This window comes from Emiliania huxleyi (genome assembly GCF_000372725.1).
Source record: "Emiliania huxleyi CCMP1516 unplaced genomic scaffold EMIHUscaffold_40, whole genome shotgun sequence".
NCBI classification, from domain to species: Eukaryota; Haptophyta; order Isochrysidales; family Noelaerhabdaceae; genus Emiliania; species Emiliania huxleyi.
In genome coordinates, this window is record NW_005198965.1 from 622156 (window position 1) to 643413 (window position 21258).

The 21258-nt window shown below is 64.8% G+C and overlaps 7 protein-coding genes across 7 annotated transcripts; 5 read left to right on the top strand and 2 right to left on the bottom strand.

Annotated features, from left to right (window-relative positions):
- Positions 1 to 2450: 2450 nt before the first annotated feature.
- On the top strand, positions 2451 to 3796 carry EMIHUDRAFT_436335 (hypothetical protein). Its single transcript, XM_005770237.1, has 2 exons — positions 2451 to 3260; positions 3346 to 3796. Exons 1-2 carry the CDS (start codon positions 2475 to 2477, stop codon positions 3556 to 3558), a joined length of 999 nt encoding a protein of 332 aa, XP_005770294.1. The 5' UTR covers positions 2451 to 2474; the 3' UTR covers positions 3559 to 3796.
- A 71-nt stretch (positions 3797 to 3867) lies between these two features.
- EMIHUDRAFT_436337 (hypothetical protein) lies at positions 3868 to 5057 on the top strand. The gene is made up of 2 exons (XM_005770238.1): positions 3868 to 3905; positions 4202 to 5057. The coding sequence occupies exons 1-2, from the start codon at positions 3877 to 3879 to the stop codon at positions 4743 to 4745; spliced, it is 573 nt and encodes a 190-aa protein (XP_005770295.1). The 5' UTR covers positions 3868 to 3876; the 3' UTR covers positions 4746 to 5057.
- Positions 5058 to 6105: 1048 nt separating this feature from the next.
- Positions 6106 to 7539, top strand: EMIHUDRAFT_102542 (hypothetical protein; the record flags this gene model as incomplete). Its single annotated transcript, XM_005770239.1, has 3 exons — positions 6106 to 6775; positions 6839 to 7279; positions 7346 to 7539. The coding sequence occupies 3 exons, from the start codon at positions 6106 to 6108 to the stop codon at positions 7537 to 7539; spliced, it is 1305 nt and encodes a 434-aa protein (XP_005770296.1).
- Positions 7540 to 12007: 4468 nt separating this feature from the next.
- Positions 12008 to 12811, bottom strand: EMIHUDRAFT_209892 (hypothetical protein; the record flags this gene model as incomplete). The annotated part of the gene is made up of 1 exon (XM_005770240.1): positions 12008 to 12811. The coding sequence occupies one exon, from the start codon at positions 12809 to 12811 to the stop codon at positions 12008 to 12010; it is 804 nt and encodes a 267-aa protein (XP_005770297.1).
- Positions 12812 to 13636: 825 nt separating this feature from the next.
- EMIHUDRAFT_436338 (hypothetical protein) lies at positions 13637 to 14528 on the bottom strand. Its single transcript, XM_005770241.1, has one exon. The coding sequence runs from the start codon at positions 14433 to 14435 to the stop codon at positions 13707 to 13709; it is 729 nt and encodes a 242-aa protein (XP_005770298.1). The 5' UTR covers positions 14436 to 14528; the 3' UTR covers positions 13637 to 13706.
- Positions 14529 to 15768: 1240 nt separating this feature from the next.
- On the top strand, positions 15769 to 17026 carry EMIHUDRAFT_310779 (hypothetical protein; the record flags this gene model as incomplete). The annotated part of the gene is made up of 4 exons (XM_005770242.1): positions 15769 to 16089; positions 16171 to 16437; positions 16490 to 16870; positions 16910 to 17026. The coding sequence occupies 4 exons, from the start codon at positions 15769 to 15771 to the stop codon at positions 17024 to 17026; spliced, it is 1086 nt and encodes a 361-aa protein (XP_005770299.1).
- Positions 17027 to 17417: 391 nt separating this feature from the next.
- EMIHUDRAFT_102546 (hypothetical protein) lies at positions 17418 to 20318 on the top strand (the record flags this gene model as incomplete). The annotated part of the gene is made up of 3 exons (XM_005770243.1): positions 17418 to 18036; positions 18802 to 19207; positions 19319 to 20318. 3 exons carry the CDS (start codon positions 17418 to 17420, stop codon positions 20316 to 20318), a joined length of 2025 nt encoding a protein of 674 aa, XP_005770300.1.
- Positions 20319 to 21258: the final 940 nt, after the last annotated feature.

Consider the following 21258-nt stretch of genomic DNA (forward strand, 5'->3'; position numbering starts at 1 on the left):
CACTAACAGTGACGGGTGCGGATGAATGAATGAGAGGTCGCTCTCTGTGGGAGAGGTGTTGTTAAAGAATAAGGACTGCCTATCTTTCGCTGAAAAGGAACCTCTCATTCGCTCGTCCGCACCCGTCACAGCTCACGGAGTGCTCCGCGTGCCGCACCGGCCGCCGCCGGCCGCCGGCCGCTCACGGTAACGGAACAGTCTTACTACTCCGCAACGTTGAGCTGGATCAAACTGAATAGTGCTCCTGAAAGCCCTCTCTATGGGCTCTGCCACACAGTAGCAGCGCACGACTAGCCGCTGTTGTGGCTGTATTTGTAGCCATTTTTAGGCTTCAACTGGTCCCAAAATAGTAGCAACACCTCATGAAAATCAGTCAAAAAAGCCCGAAAAAATCGGCGCCTGCGGCGGGCTTCCTGGGGCTGCGCCCCAGACCCCCTTGACTGGGGGGACCCCCCGCGAGAGCACCCCCGTCGCCCCCGGGGGCCCGTCGACACCCCAGGGCGCCGCGCTCGGCGAACCTCGACAGCGCTTTCGGTGGCATGCAGCTCTTTGCGACAGAAGCCTGGAGAGCAGCTCCTCTGCTGCTCACACACTCTGCACAGTTGACACAGCCTACTGTGCGGCTGCCACAGCTGTGACAGCGATGGGCTCGCCCTCACTGGACCTCAGTCACTTGTGCTGCGGCTTGTGTGAGCGACACTGCTCGGCGACTGCCGGCACACTGTGAGACCATGGGTGTGAGGTTAAACCACGCTACCAGCGCTTGGTCACATCGGCCCCGAGGTCAGGTCCTTCTACTCTGTTAGTGACAAGACTTGTCTACTCGCTGGAGCCGAGCAGGAGGGCCCGGCGCACAACCCCTGGTCAACTCAGGGTCCACACCCCGTAGGGCAGGGCTGTGCATGCCATCACCTTCACGGAGGTGACGCGAGCTTGTCAGGCGTCCGCGATTCGTTCTCGCACGCTTTTTTCTTTTTATTGGTGCGCCAGTCCATAATAAATAAATAAATAGAGCAGTCATCTCCAGGGAGAGATGGGCGACGCACACGAACACAGAGGGTCAGTGCGCACCCCGCCCCGCTCGCAGGGCGTGCAGCACACAGCAACACAAGACATATCTAGGCGCTGTGCGCCTCCTCGGGATTTCTGGGGAGGTAGGAGTGTGTGTGTGTGTGTGTGTGTGTGTGTGTGTGTGTGTGTGTGTGTGTGTGTGTGTGTGTGTGTGTGTGTGTGTGTGTGTGTGTGTGTGTGTGTGTGTGTGTGTGTGTGCTCGCTCGCTCGCTCGCGCGCGCTGCTTGCGCGATCGCGCGCGCTGCGCGAGCCGCCCTGCCCGCTGCGCTGCTAGGGATGCGCTGCGGGAAGGGCTCGGCGGCCGTTCCTAGAGCTCCTCGTCGCTCCCCTCGTATAGCGAGGGCTCGTTGGACTCGAGGCGTGGACCGCCGTCGTAGGGGGAGCGTGCGGCTCCGCGGGCGACGCTCGCCCAGTCCTTCTTGTTGCTCTTGACCTCGCCGCCGCCGCCGCCGCGGCCGCGGCCGCCGCGCCCGCGCCGCCCGCGGCTTGTGCCCAGCCTGACCCGCGCTCGGCATGCCATGTATCGTGCGGGAGGGGGATTCTTTTTGCTGGCTCCTCGAAAATGGTGAGGTGCTTTGCGTTGTTACTGCTCAGTCTGCCCGCCGCGAGCGCTCTTGCTCCGTGTCCTGTGCGAGTGCGTTCGCACAGCAGCGCCGCAGCGTGCGCGCCGCGCTCGTCTCGGCGCGAGGCGCTCGTCGGAGCGGCGCTCGCAGCGCTCGCTGGCTGCGCCTCGCCGGCCAGTGCTGCGCCCAAGGATGGACGCGCGAGCATCAACCTGCAGGAGGAGCTGTACGCGCTCCTGCGAGTGCAGGAGTCGACGATGCAGGAGTCGCGGCTCGTCAAGACCGGAAAGTATCGGGACCTCCAGCGGCTCAACATCAAGCGTGCGACGCGGATGATGCTCGAGAACTCGGACTTTGCGACGCGCTTCAACAAGGCGTCCGCGTTTGCGCCGCGCGACCAGGTGATGCAGGCCACGACGTACGGCAACACCGCCGTCGAGGGGCTCAACCAGATCCTCGAGTACTTTCCGCAGGATCTTAAGGCCAACTCGCTCACGCCCGAGCAGACGCGCTTCGTCCTGGCGGCGCTCGCCTCGGTCTCGACGGCAATCGACAAATTCCTCGCGATCATGCCGGCCGAGCCGCTGGCAAAGGCCCGCGCCCAGATGGCCGAGGAGAATGAGTTGAACCTGAAGGAGTTTGACGGCGCCCAGTACCTCAATCCGCCCGAGGTACTGTAACGGGATGCGAGACAGGGGTTTGAGGCCCGCGTTGCTTATCTCGCCGTGCGGCGAGCCTTCTGCCCTGGTGTTGTAGTTCGTTCGAAGTTCTGGAAAAAGAAAACATACCTGTGCTCGCCCCACTGCGCGCGGATATACACAGAGCATACACAACACACATATGGCGGACGCGCCGGCCATGGCGGCCGGCATGACGGGCGCCGAGGCGCCCGACGGGCCTGGTGGCGCTGGCGCGGGTGGTGCTGCGGCAGAGGAGCAGATGATGGGCCCGCCGTTGGACGAGCCCGGCTTCCCGTCGCTGCCGATGTTCAAGGGCGAGCTGAATGAGTGGATAAACGCGACCACGCCGCAGCGGCTCGCGATGGTCAGCCTCGGCCTGCGGGAGGGCCTCGGCCTGAGCGGGATGGGCATGCTGGCTGACGACGGCAACGGCATGCTCCAGTCGGGTCTGACCTACGGGACACGCTTCGGCGCGCTCAAGGCGGAGGTGGTGTCGCAGGGCGTGCTGCAGACGACACTCGAGGGCTTCATGCCGCTGCCCTTCCTGCAGCTCACCACGCAGCTCGCCTTCATGCCTCAGGGCCTCGCGGGCGGCGCAATGCAGAGCGTGCTCATGAGCCCGATCGGCGCAATCATCGGCTCGGCCAACCTGGGCGGGCAGCTCTCGGCGGAGCTGCTGCTGCCCCTCCAGCCATTTGGGGAGGACTCGCAGCTGCTGCTCGGCGCCAACGCTTGGGGCCTGCCCGGCGCGTGGGGCGGCTCCAAGTTTGCCGTCGAGTACACGCAGGCCGAGCCGACGGCTGACGGCTCGATGCCGACTCGGATCGGCACGGTCACCGCAGAGGTGACGCGGCCGCGGGCGGGCTCGCCCAACGGCGTGAGCGGCTCCCTCTCCGCCTGCCAGCAGCTGGGCGGAGGCGACGCCCTCAACGCCACCTTCGAGGTGACTCCTCCGCCCTGGCCCCTGCCCTTGGCCCCGTTGGCCCCCCGCCCTCACCCTCGGCCCGACTCACGCCCCGCCCCTCGAGGTGACCCCTCGCGGCGAGCGGGTGCTGTCGATGGGAGGGAGCAAGCAGGTGGCGCGCGGAGTGCGGCTGCGCGGCCGCACCGCCTCCAACGGCCTGCTCGCGCTCGCGCTGCAGATGGAGAGGGAGGCAGCCCAGCTGACTGTCGCCGCGGAGGTGGACACCACCCCGGCGGGCAGGCCGCCCAGGTTTGGCGCCACGCTCATGTTCAACCGCTGAGCCGCGCGAGGCCGGGGCGCGGCCTCGGTCGGGTCGCCGCCCCCGAGGCTGCCGGCCAGACACTGCCAAGAGCGCGGGGGAGGGGCGGCGGCGAGGAGGGGAGGGGCGCCCGGCGCCGCCCCGCAGCGGTTATTGCTCCGGCGGCGAAAGCTCAGCCGTCTGATCTCTCTCACACACGCACATGCGTTCGCTGCGCTGAGAGGTAGCGACACCCTTGGACCATTTTAATATGCGGCGCGCCCGAATTTTTTTCCAATCCGCTCTATCCAGTCACGGCCAAGCCCAAGGAACAGCTAAAAGGACCAAGAGAGACCTGAAATGAGGCTCGACGATTCGCGGCCGTCTGGGTGCGCTTCACCTCTCGTGTGCTCTTCAGCGGGCCATGCTTAGAGCGTGGTGATGATCACGGAGATGGGCGGGGTACGGCTTTAGCGCCAGCCGGGAGAGCGAGATGAGTGTAGGTTGAACGGCGAGCATCATGTCTGCCCTAACTCTCTATGACGCGCGAGTGCATGCATGAGGTGGCGGGAAGTATGGACCGGTATAGCATCTGCGGTATTGAGCCATAAGCGGGCGACGAGGCGCAGTGCGTGCGGTGTGCGGTGTGCGGTGTGGCTTATTCGCCCGCCTCCTCGCCCCGCAGGACCTGCTCCGCCCACGTCGACGTCGCTCACGAGCAGGCTGGCTGCATCAAATGGCAGCTGCCTGCCGACGCGTGGACCAAGCTCGCCCGGCTATCGTACCAGAGTTGCGGCTCGCTCTTCCTGCTCGCGGAGGACGCTCCTGAGCGCCGGACGACGGGATGCACGCTGGAGGAATCGCGCTCGCGGCGCGACTCGGGCTGCTGCGGCCCGCTCAAGCCGCCGGCGACAACGACGCCGTGGTCGTGCATGGCGCAGGTGGCCAAGGCATGGCGCGCCGTGCGACGTTCCGCGTCGGTGGCGGCCCACCGGACTCGCCCCAAGGGCGGTTGCCGCAGTGTAACCTTCTCCGAATGGGAGGCGAGCATCGGGGACGAGGACGACTTCTCCCTTCTGGACGGAGGAGAGAACCCCGAGGGGGAGCAGGAGGGGCAGGGCAGCCCAAGCCCGTCTCCGCAGACGAACACCATCGTCGTCCCGCTCAGCCAGGTGTCGTCCGCGTGCTCGCAAGCGCAGACGGCCGAGAGCGCGGGCGAGCCCTGCTGACCGTGGGCGCTCCCGGCAGAGCCCCGTGGCGGCGGCGGGCGGGAACTTAGGTCATTTATTGGAGGGAGGAACTTCGATGTGGGTCCATGTAACGTGAAGAAGATCAGCGCTGCATGTGGGAGGCATGTGATGTGTGTGGAGACGTGTGGAGAGAGAAGGCAATGCGGCCAAAAGCTAGGATATCAGCCTCGAGAACCTCGAGATACGTGTACGTGTCACATGCACGCAACGCACGTGTCGTGCCCGGTGCTTCGGAGAGCGGCTTTTGTTCTTCTTTGCTTTGTTTTTGTATCTTTGGTTCTTTGCCCTCTCCTTTTCACATACACACTAATCGCGTTGTATAGAAGGAAAGTACATGGGGATCCCAAGCTAAAAAAGAAAAGAAAGAAAACATAAAGCCCAAAGGAGGGATGGGAGGACGGCACGCCGCCACCACACAGGGATTTCACGATCCCAAGCTAGGGCTGGGGGGGAGGACCTTGGAGCACTTGGAGTGCAGTCATTAACCTCACATCCAGGGTCGGGGAGCTAAGAAGCGCACCCAGCGGGCCAGATGATTGGCATCGGGTTGCGGGCTAGAGAGCCCTAGCCCTGTGGGGGGTGCGCGTTCGCAGGGAAAGGGCCGTAAAGTAAACACGGTTCTCCGAGGGTTCCGTGTACCGGGTTTCTCCTTAACTGCAGAACGCCCCCTCTACTCGGAGCTAACACGGACCCACACCACCGTACTCCACGCACGTACACGGATACACCTCATGTGTGTTCGCCCGGCCTCACTCCCAGAGTCCCGTCCTCCGCCCAGCGCCCACCGGGGCGAGCCATCGGCTCGGTCCCGGCACGTGTGGCAGCCCCCGCGCGCCCGTCTCGTCTTCCTCACTCCGGCTCCCGCCCTCAGTCTCGCCAGCGTGCACACACCCCGGAGCGGAGGGTGCATGCACATCTCACAGGTCCGCGCCACATTCTGGTAGCACTGTCCACTGACAGGCACGTACAAGGGTCCACATTTACACGGTGGACCCCTAGACTGTGCACACTGCTCCCACACGTTCAGTAACCACTTCCTACTTGTGTGGGCCCGGTTTCCCGGGAGCTAGCCCATGTCTCAAGCGGCGCGCATGCATCCAGATCAGCGAGGTCAATCGCGATCTGCGTCGTGCGTGCGCCCGCCCACCGGCATCTGGTCGTTACAGGTTTTGCGCAGTTGCGCGTCGAAGTGGCTCCACGCACTGGTGGAGCGCCTCCAGCGTGCTGCCCTATCCACTCTAGTGGATCAGCCGCGCAGCTTCCCTCGGCATACCCAGCGTGGCGCCGGCTTTCTTTCCCCCCCGGCGCCGACTCTATCCGGCCTCGCGCCGTGGACAAAATGCCTGCTGGCGCGGCCAAGATGTGGCTGCAAGACATGTGGCGCCGGCGCGGGCTGCTCGACGAGGGTGGTGACATCGACGCCGCCGTCCAGCGCCAGTGCCAGCAGTCGTGGTTCTTGCGGCGCAATGCCAGCACGCCCAACGGACCGAGGACGTCCTCGCCAGAGACCTCATGGTTTCTGCGGAGAAACCAGGTCGCGCTCCCGCCCGCGCCGAGGGCTGGGCGGAACGTCACGCCGGCGGCGCTTCGGCAGCGCACGAGCGGCTACTTCCTCAACTCGAGGGGCCACGTCGTCGTTGAGGGCCGCGCCTCGCCCTCGAAGACGCGAGGCCTTCGCACCGCACCCGTGGAGAAGAGCACACTATCGGGTCCTGCCACGCCGCTGCGCCGTTCGGCCTCGTGGCTGAGCGGGCGGGTGCCAGAGGGGCGGCCCGCCGCGCCGTCTCCTGTTCCCTGCGGGCTGCCTCCCGCGCACAGCGACGGCGGCGTGACGGCGCTGCTGCCGGCGTGGCGGGAGGAGGAGGCGGGCGCGGCCTTCTTGACCGTGTACGATCTCTGCCCGTGCTGGAACAGCTGCTGCGGCCACCCGATGGGGGTCGGCGTCTACCACTCGGGCCTCGAGATTGACGGCCTCGAGTACACCTACGACCGGCAGCCAGGCAGACGGTGTATGGCGAGGGCGAGGGCGGCTGCACCGTGACGGCTCCTCACCCTCGTTCTGGCGCAGTTAGGCGGCGGGCACCTCGGCGATCCGTCGTACGCCGGCTGCGACGCGAGCTGCGGCGTCGACGAGAGCGGCGGCGGCGGCGTTGCGGAGGTGACTGTGCCGTTTGCCTCGAGAAAGGTGACGCGGGCAGCCAGCACCGCTTGGCGGTCACGCGAGCTGGAGTGGGATTGCGGCGTGGCGTGGCACCCGCCGTACCACACCGACCGGTCGATGGCAGCTTCGCTGCCGCTTCGCGCCCGGCTGCCCCTCGGCGTGAGCAAGCGGGAGCTGCACGACTCGCACCAGGCCTTGCGCGCGCTCGCGACCCTCGAGTGGACGATGGACGACTACGAGATCACGGAGCACAACTGTCACCACTGGGTCGCGGCCGCGTGCGCCGAGCTCGGGCTGGAGCCGCCGCCTCGCTGGCTCAACCGCGCCGCCAACATCCTCGGCTTCTTTGCCGGTCCGCGGCGCGCCGGCAAAGCCGCTCCCTCTGCGCGGTCGGGCTCAGGACGAACTTCGACTGTAGGTGCGAACGAGTCGGGGCAGCACGCGCCGCCCAACAACCACCGCTCGCCGCGAGTCGACGCCACCGACGATCGGCCCGCGTCGTGGCCGTCAGCGACGGCAAATTGCGGCGGGCGGCGACACAGCGGCGGCGGCGAGTCTCAGCCGTTGCTTGGCCGCGCTGCATCGGTCTCGGAGCACGAGTGGGAAGTATAGCGAGCAAGGCGCCGCAGTTTTTGGCTAATCTCGCACGTACGTCACTCAAACATGCGCCGATAATCGCGCTCAAGAGTGAAAAAAAAGAGTCCTGTGCTACTCTGTGCACAACACCAACAGCGAAAACAGGCCTTACCGCGCAACAGGCGCCGCGGGGGGCATCGGCAACCCCACAAACAAAGTACCAAATCGGGCGAGAGGGGTATGTTTGACCATTTGAGCGCGCAGGCCGCGCAACGCGCGCACATGGCCACGCAACGCGCGCAGTACGCTCTCGATCCGCCTCCCAACCGAACCCGGCATCGCACAACACACATCATAAATCGTACTGTATCATGCATGCATGCACTGTAGTGTCGAGCTTACTCAAGGGCACCATCCGTCGAGCCACTCAAGGCTTCTTGATGCACCAAACGGCGCTCGTGACGCCATCGCCGACTGTTCGTACCCCTCGGCCGTGCAGACAATGTCCTCGATAGACGTCAGGGTCACTTTGGGGCTTCCGCATTTCATCTGCGTCGTCGGTTTGTACTGCCACATATTCCCACCGTGGCAGCAGGGCTCCCCCTGCACGGGGAGGTGGGGGGGACTGGTCCCGGACGCCTGTCCAGGATGCCGGCTGTGCGAGCGCTCACCCGGTGCAAGCACGTCACTGTAGCGGTTTCGTGCGGCGGTGGGTCGAGCACGAAGCAGAAGCCGCCCGACGAGGCGGGCTCTTGCAGGTCCAGCTGAATCGTGATCCTGTGACGGAGAAGGATATTAGCGCGCGAGGGGCGGCGTGTCTTTTAGTGATTGCGCGCCGCTTCAGTTCGCCCCGTTCTCGTTTGTCGCCAGCAGGATAGCGGTCGCGGTGCCATGAAGCAATCACGTCAATCGCACCGTCGAGCTTGCCATCCAAATACTCGCCCAGCTTGCCGTCGAAGGACGTGTCGAACAGCTGGCGGTTTCCCCTAGCCCGCGATGATAGGACGAGCAGGGTTCCAGCGGCGAGGAGAACAATTACCGCTCTTGGGCGCAAAGAGCGCAACGGCGTCGCCTCTGGCGGCGCTATCATACTCGGCGGTCGTGTCGCTGCTTTACATCTTTTACGGAAGGCGGCAAAGCGGAAAACAGGATGCGGGCACGCCGCCGTTTCTGGTTTCTTAACTCCCAAGCAATGTAGGTCTCAGAGCCGGCCCCGGATAGTCGGAAGAGGTGAGCTGCGGTCCCGGATCCGATGCCGCCAGCCAGTCTGCCACCGACTCAAGACGCACACGCCTCCATCCACACCGCTCACTCAGAACACCGCAGACTTGCAAAATGCCAAGTGCGCGCGCCGCGCAGGCGAAGAGAAATTTTGACGAGCTGGGAGCTCCCGCCCGTGGTCACACTCGTGTCTGGCCTTTTCTCGGACGGAGCCGCGCCTGCGGCGCGCCGTGGTTTGTTAGATTTTTGCAGAAATCGCTCGGCGTGGTTTCTTAATGCGACGCTTTCTTAATGCCCGCAACCCACTGTAAGTTCGCAAAGGAGGTCTCAGGACCAGTGAGGTAGTGCATCTGACTATCCCGGACCCCGCTGAAACGAGTTCCTGTGTTCCTCTTGTTGTAGCTCATCGGTCACACCGCCACCACCGCCGACGTCTCCCAGTGAGATGATGGAGAGGGGGGACGACACTGCTTCGGTAGCGTGCACCTCGATCCTCTACGTGTTATGACATATATGAGCTCGTGTTGAGCGATTTCCGCAAAAAATCTAAGAAACCACGGCGCGCCGCAGGCGCGGCCCCGAGAAAAGGCCGGACACGAATGTGAATGGGAGCCCCAGCTCAAAATTTCTCTTCGCCTGCGGCGCGCGCACTTGTCACTTTCCAAGTCTGCGGTGTTCTGAGTGGAGTGGATGGAGGCGTGTGTGCGTCTTCGTCATCCAGAGAGCCGACTCGGCGGCAGACTCTGGCATCGCCCTCGCGGACCGCAGCTTACCTCTTACCTAAAACTCCTTCGGGCCGGCTCTGGCTTTAGAGAGATTTTAGAAAACCAACAAAGCAATGGCTTGAGTGCCGGCCGGAGCTAAGAAACCACGGCGTGGGGTGGATGAGGGCTGTAGAAAGGCTTAGAAACGGCGGCGTGCCGCGGAATCCTGTTTTCTAGCGAAAGAAAAAAGTCTGCCGATTGCTGGCACGCAGTCGTATCGCGAGCATATCGCGTGCAAAAGCTCACTCGAAGCTGCTCGGCTCGAAGCTGCTCGGCTCGAAGCTGCTCGGCTCGAAGCTGCTCGGCTCGAAGCTGCTCGGCTCGAAGCTGCTCGGCTCGAAGCTCTGGCTCGAATCTCGGCGTCGAAACATGATGCTCGCTCTACAGCAGCGCCTCCTCCCAAACGTCGACGACGAGGTGCTTGCTGGCGTCGCCGCAGCGGAAGCTGCAGCGGCAGGTGCAGTCCGTGAGGCAGCAGCGGCAGCAGTGGCAGCAGACGCACCGGACAAAATGCCGGCGGCGGCTGCCGTCACGCTGTGCACATGCCCTCCTGACTGGGCGATGTGCGGCCGTGTGTGCGCTGCCAACCTCCGCGGGGCCTCTGAATGCGTTGGCGATTTTGTGGCAAATGCCTTGATCTACGTCGTGTCGAAGCTTTGGTCGGACACGATCGCCATCTACTGCTTCAGTCTGATGGCGCCGTGGTTCTGCGGGCTGGGGTACGACGACATCGAGTGCACGCCTCCGGCCTCCTCCTCGTCATGGGCCCTCTACACGCTCGTGTTGCTGCCGCTGACAGGGCTGTGCAAGCACCTGGCCGAGCTCAGGATGGAGCGGGCCGAGCGCAGGAAGGGTGCGCGATCCGGTCTCTGGCTCCCGCTCGTGCCGAGCATAATGAACTACGTGGTGGGATGGGCGGCGGGCAACACCGCCCTCTTCAAGCTCGCGGAGGTGCGGGCCGCGTCGGGCTGCGAGGTGGAGGAGGCGGGCGGGTGCACCGCACTCAACCTCGGCTTCTCGGGCGGATGCACGGTCGCGGCCGCGCTCTTCATCACGCTGCTCAAGCCGTTCGTCGCCGAGGTCGAGTGGGGGAGCGGGCCGCTGATCGACTGGGTGGAGGACTGGGTGGAGGACGTGCTGGCGATGCTGTCTCGAGGGCTCACCGTGGTCGTCATGATGCTGTGGTACCACGCGGCCAACGACTATCTTTTCCTCGGCGTGGCGGCCGGCTCGTACGGGCACATCTCCTTCATCTCGGCCGGCTTCCTCACCTTCGCCGGCGCGCTCCTCTCGGTGCGGCTCGAGGAGCTCGAGAAGCAGATCGACGCCCACCTCGGGCCGGCCGGCGCGGTGGCGATCGAGCTCTCCAACCTGGTGCAGAGCGTGCTCGCCTACGTGACCGGCTGCGCGTGCAGCGACTGGGTCACCTTTGCCTTCCCCAGCCTCAGCGCCCCGCCCGCTTCTGCGGGCGTGATCGTCGCGAACGTGGCGCTGTGCGCGGCGCTGGTGCTGCTGTGCGTCGCCTGGCTGGTTGCGACGGGCGAGTCGGGCCAGCTCGACACGAGCATGCAGACGGACCGCGAGGCGATGGAGCGCTTCTTCCTCACCAACTCGATGGCCTTCTTCGTCGGCTGGAACCTGTTTGTGGTGAGCCAGAACCTGATCATCCCCGTCGGCGTCGCCGCGAACGACCTGCTGAGCGACACCGGCCTGAGCGAGCGCCGCGCCGACCTGGGCGAACGGGTCGTCGTGCTTGCGTGCGTGCCGCTCTTTAGCGTCACTGCCTTCGGGGGCGCGTTCGCCCTCATCGACGTGTACAAACGGCGAGCCGGCATCTCCAAGAGCACCGTCGTGCTGGATGCTCCGACGGACGACACGTTCAAGGCCCCGGGAATGCCAGGGGTGTGACGCCGCGTTGCGACCAGCGACGACGGCATTGACAGAGTAGCATGTCCCCGACTCGGCACGATCATAGCCCCTCATGAGATCACAGACCATGGAGAGCATGCGCCCCATCGTTGTGCATGCCAAGGTCAAGCCCCTTTGTTGAAGGATGAAGGGATGAAGGCTTCGTACTACATCGTTAGAGTCTCTGATAGAACGCTGACTAAGTCCGCAGGGCTGGTCAGGAGCGATTTCATTCATGAATGTAGGCGAGAGTCAGAGTGCCATGCACGACGAATTTTTTGTTGGGACTATTCTCTAAGGCGAAGTGCATGTTAACTCATTTACGCCTAACGCCTATCGCGATGTGCATCTTTCGACGAGCGGACAAGCGGAGCTGGACACGCGTTCGGCGAGAGGGCCCCCCGCTGCGGCCTGCGCAGACGGCGGGCCCGGGGAGCCCGGTCGATGCCCAGTGCGCAGTGCCAGTGGGGCAGTGGCCAGTGGCAGTGCCAGAGCTCGTAAAATCTCACGTACACTCGCACGTTAGTGTAAGCACATATATTGGTGGGGCTGGTGCGCTAGTCGTGCTCCCGTCCCCATCTCATCTCTCGCCTTTATTTTGTATTGAACGATCACGCGTCCCACCCCTCGCGACCGTCGTTCGCCGCTGCCCCCCGGGCCCCTGCTCCGTCCTCGCCCTCCCAGACGACGACCGCCTCCTCGCGCGGGTGCCGAAGCCACCACCAGTTCTCGCGCGGGTGCGACACCACCCGGAGCCCACGCTCGTGCGCGAAGTCGGCCACAGCGAGCTGCACGTCGGCCCAGCACCAGTCGTCACCGCAGAGCAGTGCGTCGGGGAAGAGGCGCGCGCTCGCCCGCAAGTCTGCGAGCACCGCGGCATAGGTGTGGTCGGCGTCGACATAGATAAGATCGACGGGAGCTCCTAGCCGCGCGATCGCCGCCAGCCCGTCGCCAGTGGGCATGCGCAGCGGGAATACGCGCGTGCGGTGCGGCCACAGGTTGTGTAGGAAGGCCGCGTGCAGCTCGCCGGCCTGGAGGATGGCCATCGCCTGCGCGTCGCAGGTGTACTGCTCACGCTGTGACGGTGTCGCCAAGAGGTGCGGCGCGTCCCACAGGTCCACGGCGAAAACAGCGAGGCGTGGAGCCGCCTCGCAGAGAAGCGTTGTGCACAGTCCGCACCACGAGCCCAGCTCCACCACGCAGCGAGGCTGCCGCTCCTCGAGGAGGCGCCGCAGCATCCGCTCGTTGCCTCGGTGGACCCAGCCGTGGATGACGTCGAGCGGCGGCGGCGGCGGTGGAGCCTCCGGCCACAGCTGCAGCCGCGCCACCTCGAGACGCCAGGATCGGCAGCGGTGGCCTCCTCTGGTCTTGGAGGAACCGGCGGCATACGCGTCTGAGCTATCGAGATGCGACATGCGTTGCTCTGGACTACCACTGTCGACTGCCACTGTACCACAGCACACGACTGACTGCCACTGCGACCAGACAGCGCAAGGCGCCAGAGCCAGAACCGATCAACCGGACCCTCCTCCCATAAGGGCGTAGACCTCGTAGCCCTTACCTCCCACCTACCGACGTGCCGTTTTACTTTTCACTCCGGACAAAAAACAATTGCTCTAGCGGAAATTTTCTGTATATCGTGAATGATCGCCGAGTATCGCCGAGTATCGCGCAATATCGCGCAATATCGCGCAATATCGCGCAATATCGCGCAATATTGCGCAATATCGCGCAATCTCGCGCAATCTCGCGCAATCTCGCGCAATATCGCGCACCCCTCCGGCCCCGGCGGCGGTGACGGTGACGGTCCGAGCATTTCTTTGTTTTCCGGTCGCGCTTTCCCGCCGCCCACCAGCACCTCTCTCGCACTTTCGGCGCCCAGGACTGACACGTGTAACGCTTCACGCGCGTCGCTGAGGCGTGCTGTGAAGGGCTCGCGTGATCGCGAGCATCGCACAACATCGCCATTTATCGCATTTTATCGCCAAATATCGCGCGGTATCGCGGTTGCGATATTGTGAAAAAATTTCGCTAGGGCAGGGCTAGGCCTAGGGCAGGGCTAAAACGCGGGACAGAGTCGGTGCGGGGCGTGCCGCAAACTTAGCGGCGAGGCGCGGGACCGTCTGTGGCGACTTGGGTCGCGTCCCCCGATTTCCTCAACTCACGGTCCACACCCTTAAACATACATGCACATGTGCATGCACATGTGCATACGGCACTCCACAGCTGCTCCAATTCCTCCCAGCTATGCGGTAACTCCTACTAAACACTCCTTTCTTCATTCTCACTGCACTCCGCGAGCCCGCTATACTAGGGCGGCGCAAGGGCACGCATGGCAAGGGCGAAGCACAGCGGTGCGACCACGTTGTCGATCTCTGGCACCGGCAGGCTCTCTGCGGCTGCGGCGGCGACGCTCGCTGCGAGGAGCGGGAGGGCGAGGTCCGCGGCAGCGCTGCTGGACCAGCCCCAGTGGTGGAAGAGGCTCACCGCGCCCATCGAGCCGGCGAAGGCCGAGGCGGTGAAGGCGGCGGAGCCCGCCCACGACTTTTGCGGCGACCACGGAAGCTTGTGGCGGCGGCCGAATCGGCGGCCAATCACATCCGCCATCCCGTCGCCGGCGCAGAGGGCCATGAGCGCGCCGCCCGCGGTGGCGCTGCGGAAGCCGAGGACCGTCGCGGCGCAAAAGACGGCGCCGTACAGGAGTGGCCCGCGCAGCAGCTCACGCCGGTCTCCTGTACGGCTCATCAGCTTCACGTCAGCGTCCTGCTGGATGAGGCCGGCGCCAACCAGCGCGAACTTGGCGGTCATGCACGCGGGCACGGCGGCCGCCCACACAGCGCTCGAGGGCTGCTTACCAAACCATGGCCAGGTCAGGATGAAAACGGGCCCGGCCGCCATGTGCAGCAGTTTCCGCGTGAAGGTGGTGGGGTAGACGCCAGCCTTTGCGAGAACCTTGAGGCCCTCGACTAGCACCGCCATCGTCGCCGATGCGGCGAGGAACGCAACGCCGTCAGAGCGTAGGGGGGCCAGCGCCGTCATCGTCGGGCTGTCGGCGGCGCGGCGTGGAGTCGCTCACGAATGCTCTCGAAGAAAGGTGAGTCGGTGTGTGTGCCAGTCCGCGCCAGTCCGCGCCCTTGTCGTCCAGTGTGCTGTGAGAGAGGCTTGTGTTTTAAGAATTCTTTTCGGAAAAGATTTTTTTTATCCGCATCTCTCACAGCACTGGCATGACAAGATGAGCTCGATAAACTCGAGGGGCCAAAATATGCCGCGAGGAGGGCAGAGTTGCGCCGAAAGGCGGGAGAAGCCGCGAGAACAAGGGGTTGGCCTGTCCGAGGGTTTCCGGCAACCCAGAGGGAAACCAGAGGGTCCCCAGCACTTTGCGTTTCCGGAAGTTTCCAGGGAAACCAGAGGGTGTTTGGTGCTCCATTCTGTTTCTCTCGAGTTTCCCTCGGGAAACTCACGAGTTTCCCTGAGTCTGAGAGCTGGTCTGGGGCAAAATCTGGGGCAAAATTGAGGAAATCGGCACGATACCCAGGTATTTTCCAGGTATACCGGGGGTTTCCAGGTATACCCGCAAAATACCCGGTATTTTGCCGATTTTGGCCCCAAAACAGCCTCAGACACGGCTCAGAGCCCCCCCAAAATGACGAATTCCACGGAGTTACCCCGGGGTTTCCCGAGGAAACTAGAGGGTGTTGTAGGGAAACAAGCAGGAAACACGGAAAGGAAACTAGGTAGGGTGCGAGAGGAAACCCTCGGACAGGCCAAACAAGGGGTCGGCAGGCGGCGGCGGCGTCGCAGGACGAGGCAGACGAGAGCGACGCGACAGAGGAGGAAGCGACAGGAGGGAGAACGACAAGAGTGGGACGACCGCGAGGTGGCATGAAGGTTGCAGCGAGAATCGGCGAGGGACTGCGAAGGGAGATAGAAAGAGGCAGACGACCAAGGGTTAGGGTGGGCGACGGCTAGCACCACACTCCTCTCCTTAAAATCCCTGTGTGGTGGCGGCGTGCCGTCCTCCCATCCCTCCCTCGGGTTGTCTGTTTTCTTTCTTTCTTTCTGGCACGACAAGGGCGCGGACTGGCGCGGACTGGAAAAAGCCGGCCGGCGGTGCCGGCGCTGGGCGGCTGGGGGAACAAAATTTCCCGTTTTTACCTAACACTTGATTGAGCGACTCTTCCGTCCGCTATCCCCCACGCAAACGCCAGATCCCATGGCCGACGTGCGGAACGAGGACGAGAAGCTTCGCGCCAGCCTGTGGGACTCCAACATTGCGTTCGGCAAGGACTGCCCGGACTTTAGCTCTCCCGATCTGCGCGCCGTCAAAAGTGGACTGCTGGATCGCGACTCTGCGCTCGCGGCGGCACGCCACATGCCCGAGTTTGTGGCGGGGTTGCCAAAGGCGGAGCTGCACCTGCACATCGAGGGCTCGCTCACGCCAGCGCGAGCGTACGCCATAGCGAAGCGCAACGGGCTTGATCTCGACGCCTTTGATCCAGAGAAGGGCGCTGCCGCACGCCGCGAGTTCACCTCACTCGTGCCGTTCCTCATCGAGTACGGAAAGTGCTCCGGCGTCATGCGGAAGGAGGCGGATTTCTACGACATGATGTACGATTATCTCGAGCGGGCCGCCGAGAATGGCGTCGTGCATGCAGAGATCTTTTTTGATCCGCAGACGCACTGCTACACAGACGTGTCGGGCGTCACCGCCGAGGGCTTCAACCCCGAAGGGAAGGCGGGGGGCAAATTCAATCCGAACGGAGTCGGCGAAAAGATCCTTGAGTTCAAGACGGTGATCACCGGCCTGACAAAGGCGCTTGAGGAGGGCCGCAAGACGCTGGGCGTCGACGGGAAGCTCATCCTCTGCTTCCTTCGCGACCGCTCAGTCGAGGAGGCGCTGCAGGTACTCGAGGACGCGAGGCCGTACATGGAAGTCAAGAGTCCCGTGTACACGCCCGATCTCCTTGGGGTGGGCATGGACAACGCGGAGCTCGGTTTCCGGCCTGGTCGCTTCAAGCCCGCGTACGACAAGGCGCGTCACGTAACGCCGCCTCGTCCCACCTTCGCGCCGCGCACCTCGCCTCACTTGTCAGGCGCGCGAGGCGGGGCTGCACTGCGTTGCGCACGCGGGCGAGGAGGGGGATGCGTCGTACATCACCGAAGCGCTCGACGACCTGAAGATCGAGCGCGTCGACCACGGCGTGCGGTGCCTCGAGGACCCGGCCGTCGTGGAGCGGCTCGTCAAGGCGCAGACGCCCTTGACTGTCTGCCCCTGCTCAAACCACCGGCTCCAAGTGTACCCGCGCTTCTTCTGCGGCGAGAACGCCGTGCGCCAGCTGCTCAGCCGGGGCGTCAAGGTGACGGTCAACTCAGACGACCCAGCCTACTTCTTCATGGGCAACGTCAGCGCTGCCGGCCGCGCCTGCGATGCGAGCGCATATGATGGGTTTCTTGCCTCCAACTATGTGCGGACCGTGCGCGACTGCGGCCTGTCGCCTGACGAGTGCGTCCAGCTCGCCCTCAACTCGTTCGACGCTTCCTTCATCAGCGAGGACGATAAGAAGGCGCACAAGGCCAAGGTTGCGGAATACTGCAAGGGCTGGCGACCGGCTTGCCCTCCGGCGGCATGAGCCATGACGGCGCGTGCGTGGCCGTCGGAGGGCAACGCGAGCGCACACGCTAGGGACGTAGAGGGGCCATGGATCAGAAGACTGGGTGTTGGTGGGGATTCGTACGGGGAAGAAAGCACTCGGGGTTTTGGATGCCCGCGTGGACCGGGCAGAGAGGGCTCGCGCCGGGGAGAGCCGTTCGCGAGAGACCGAGCTACCGAGTCTGGGGTTGGCGGAAGAGTGACTCGGTGCCAGCTCGGTGCAGTTTCGCACGCGCCTGCGTGGATCGCGTTACATCAGAAGCCAAACGCGTGAACGGCGTCTCTAAAAAAGAAAAACCGCGAAAACCGCCGCAAGACTGGACCAGCAACTCAGATTCCACTCTGAATATACACACATCCACATATACATAATGGATACCGGCGACGATGGCGCCGCCGTGTTCGGCTGCATACCGACGCCGATCTCGCCGACTCGCGTGCGTTCGCTCGGTCTGGCGCGTGCCTGCGGCGCCCGTGGAGTCGATGCAAACTCCCTTCGCGCGGTGTGCACCGTGAGCCGCTCGGTTGAGCTGAACGATAGCCGCGCGCTGCAGACTTGGGCTTGGCGTCGGCGCTACATTATCCTGTGTGGTGGGACTCTCTTCATCTTTCGCGACCACGACGCTGTCGAGCCCGCCGAGGCGGTCGAGATGGTCTGTGTAAGCACGGGAGTCGCCGCCCGAGTGTCGCTCGAACCCTCCGACGACGGCATCTGCCTGCGGATCGATACTCCCGGCGAAGCCCGCACGCTCCTCCTTCGCGGCCCCGGGGCGGAGGAGGGCCAGCGGTGGATGGAGGCGCTGGTCAGAGGTGGCGCCTGGCCATGTGAGCAGTACTCGCCGTCTGGAGGCGCCACCGGCGCAGACGTCGTCTCGGACGCCATGCGCGCCCACAGCATCACCGTCGACTTCCTCACGCTCTCCCCGCTCTTCTCGGCCGGCGGGCTAGGCGAGTCGGACGACGCGGTGATCCTCCTCGCCCCCGCGCAGGGTGCCATGGCGAATGGCGACACGGCGGGGCAGGCGGAGCCGGCAAGCGCGACAAGGCGCCCGCTCCGCCCCGACCTCTGAGATATTCTGAGCCGCCAGTCCGAGAGCATCCCTCTCTCAGCGCCCGTTCCTTGGTCTGTGCGGTAGGCGAACGACTCTCCTCGCCCGCTCCGCCGGCGCGCTCAAGCCAGGAGTGCGCTACATGACCGAGGCAGGCGCGGATTCACGCTCGCGGGTTCACCCGGCCCCCGCCCGCCCGTCCTAGCCCTCCCCTTCCCACCGTGCGCCGCGGCTGCCGCTCGCGAGGCTGCCCGAGCCGCTCGGCCTCCCCGCACCCTCCCCGGACCGTGCGAGTCGGCTGCGTCATCCACCGCGCCCTGTCCACGCCTGCCGAAGCCCTGCAGGCAATTCCCTCCTCGTCTGCGCCGTGACGGGGGAGGCGGTGCTCGCCGGACAAATCTCGCTCGGGGCGGTGGGATCGTCCAGGCGCAGCGACGGCGCACAGAAGAGAGAGTCGGCAGCCGAGGCGGAGGCGGCGATGAAGGCGGCGATGAAGGCGGCCATGAAGGTTGCCGTCAAGCGAGCGAGGGCCACAGCGAACAAAGCCGCGTCTGCAGGCGCTAGCCGTGCCCCTGCCCGTGTCGCGCCCCTCCCGGACCCTCTTCCCTTCCCCCCCCCCACCCCCCCTCTCCCCTGCCCCGGCCCTCCTAAGTATACCCTACCCAACTCCCCGCCCCTCCCCCCTGCCCGCCCGCCTCGAGCGCAGGCATCGAGGTGCCGTCGAGCAGCGGCCTCCTCGGCCTCCAGCTCGAGGTGGAGCTGCGCCAGCGGCAGCCGCCGGTCGCAAGCACTGCAGTGCCCCCCACCCGCCCGTCGGGAGGCATGGCCGGCTTCGCCCCTCTGGCCGCTCTTCTCGCCGCGTTGGGGGCCGTGCTCGCCGCGCTCTCATGCTCCGCCGATGGCGCCGCGACGGCGGCGCCGGGCCGCCTGCCGGACAGCGCCTCGGTCGATGTCGCGAGCGTCGAGCTCCTCCTCGACGGGCTGCACGGCGACGTGGACGCCATCGCTGCATTCGTTGCCAGCTCCGGCCTGACCTCCTCGCTCTCGCTCTCGCTCTTCGCTCTCGCGGCTGTCCTCGCTCTCGTTGCCGGTTTGAGCAGCCGGCAACTTTGGTGCGCGGAGTCCCCTTCGACTGCCCCCCACCCGCTCGTGGCAGACCGACTTGCACCCCCCCCCCCCCCCGGCTCTCCCCAGCCAACCCGCCACCGCTTCGCACGTCGCAGGGCACACTGCACGGCGGAGAAGCCCCTGCTCCCTCCAGAGGCATCCATCCCGCCCGCCGAGAAGGAGGCGCGTGTGGAACAGCACGAGCCGCGAGTCCGCGCCCCGCCCCTCACGCCCGCGCGGGAGCCAGCCCCCAGCTTGCCTGATGCGGACGCGGGAGCTGTGGCGGCGCAAGAGCCCGCAGAGGCCAGGGCAGAGGCTCTCCCCGAGGGCGCCACGTCCGCGGAGTCAGACCTCGTCCCTGCTGCTGCTGCTGCGAGTGCGGCGCCGGCGCCGGCGCCAGCGCCGGTGGTTGCGCCGCCCGCCACTCTCCTCGCGACAGGGGCCCAGGCGTTGAGGGGTGCCCTGGCACCGTCGGGCAAACTGCGAGACGTCGCGGCGCTGCTGAGCGCAATCGAGGCGTCGCTCGTCCCGCTGCTCAGTAGCTTCGGGCCGTCGATGGCTTTCGCCGCCCAAAACGACGCGCGCAACGTTCGGAAAGTGCGCGCGGCAGCCTCCGCAGCAGCGGCGGCCCCGGACACCGCTTCGCTGCAAGACGGAGTCGATCGCTTGCTCTCGCACGAGGTCGCCTCTGGCTGCCACAAGCCGGCCGAGAAGAGCGCGGTGCTGGCTGACCCCTCTGCCGCCATCGGGCTCACTTGGCTCTCGCGCTCCCTCCGCTTCATCTGCATGTGGATGGAAGGTGTTTGCGCCGGCGGCGCGCCCGTCGACGCCGCGGCAGCGACAAAGCGGTACAGGGAGGCGATGAGCGCCGCCTACGAGGCCTCTCTTGCGCCCTACCACGGCTGGCTCAACCGGAACATCTTCAACGGCTGCGCCAAGCACGCGCCGGGCTACGCATCGCTCATCGCCACGCTTGCGCCGACTGCCGACGAGGCTACGCGCGAGGCGCTCGTTCTAATGGACATGGCTGACTTCGCTACCGCAGCCGCCCCGGTTGCCGATGCCGTCGAAGCGGCCCTCGCCCGCGCCAAGCTAGTGGACTCTCGCCGTGCCTAGACCCCGCCGCGCACCCGGGTGCCTAGGAGACCTCTCGAAAGGGAGAGAGCGCACGGCGGCGGCGCGACCAGAGACCACACTGCGAGCGAGCGGAGAGGGGGGGGGGGGGGGGGGAGATGGTGTGGCTGTCGGCATCGCATGCGTCGTCCCCTCTCCAAAAGTTGCAAGTTCCCCCCCCTCCTAAAGACTTGAGGCTGCCGGACTGCCGTAATATGAGCATTGTGCATGCTAAATAAATAAAAACGGACACCTCTCTACTGTGAGATGGGAAAAAAGGAACAGGTCCCCGCCCTTGCGATCTTTGTGCAGGGTTCTTTGTGGGTGTGGTCGGCGACTAGCCGGGGTCGTCCTCCCGATGCGCGATGGGGGACTAGCACTAGCTAGCCGTCTTCCACATGGTCCCTCGGGTCTGCAATGCTGATCATACTGTAGATCTAAATAATAAAAACGGACACCTCTACTAGGAGATGGAATAGGAGCAGGTTCAGCGTGAGCTCTGGGTCTAGACACAGAGCTGCCGCGTGCGGCGTGGCCCTAGGCCGGTGCCGGTGGTGCTGGTGGCTGGTGTGCGGTGGGCCGGTGGCGAAACTGCAAACTCTCTTTTTAAATACAGCCTGCAGCGTGCAGGGAGGCAGAGCTGCAGTGTGCAGAGAGGGCACTTGGGACTTGGCATGTGTGTGTGCGCGCCGCGGCGCGCGAATATGAATGCTTGATAGCACTGGCACGTAAGGCATGTGTACACACTGGCCACATAGCCACATAGAGTAACAGCTATAGGTATAGCACTGCCCCCCCCGCTCGTGCGCAACTCTAGCACGCGGTTTGACCAGGTCTGTGTGTCTCTGTGTGCTCGATAGGGCGGCCGTCGGTCGTGTGCGCGAGGTGTCTCTGCCAAAGCTCATGACTCTAAGACCTGGGAGCTGCTCCAGCGCTCGGCAGT

What these genes read in the sequence shown, in the direction of transcription:
- EMIHUDRAFT_436337 (XM_005770238.1), top strand. Translation starts at nt 3,877, where the DNA reads ATGAGGCTCGACGATTCGCGGCCGTCTGG. An exon ending in GACGATTCGCGGCCGTCTGG is followed by an intron (nt 3,906 to 4,201) that starts GTGCGCTTCACC and finishes CTCGCCCCGCAG; the next exon opens with GACCTGCTCCGCCCACGTCG.
- EMIHUDRAFT_436335 (XM_005770237.1), top strand. Translation starts at nt 2,475, where the DNA reads ATGGCGGACGCGCCGGCCATGGCGGCCGGCATGACGGGCGCCGAGGCG. An exon ending in TCAACGCCACCTTCGAGGTG is followed by an intron (nt 3,261 to 3,345) that starts ACTCCTCCGCCC and finishes CCCCTCGAGGTG; the next exon opens with ACCCCTCGCGGCGAGCGGGT.
- EMIHUDRAFT_436338 (XM_005770241.1), bottom strand. Translation starts at nt 14,435, where the DNA reads ATGACGGCGCTGGCCCCCCTACGCTCTGACGGCGTTGCGTTCCTCGCC.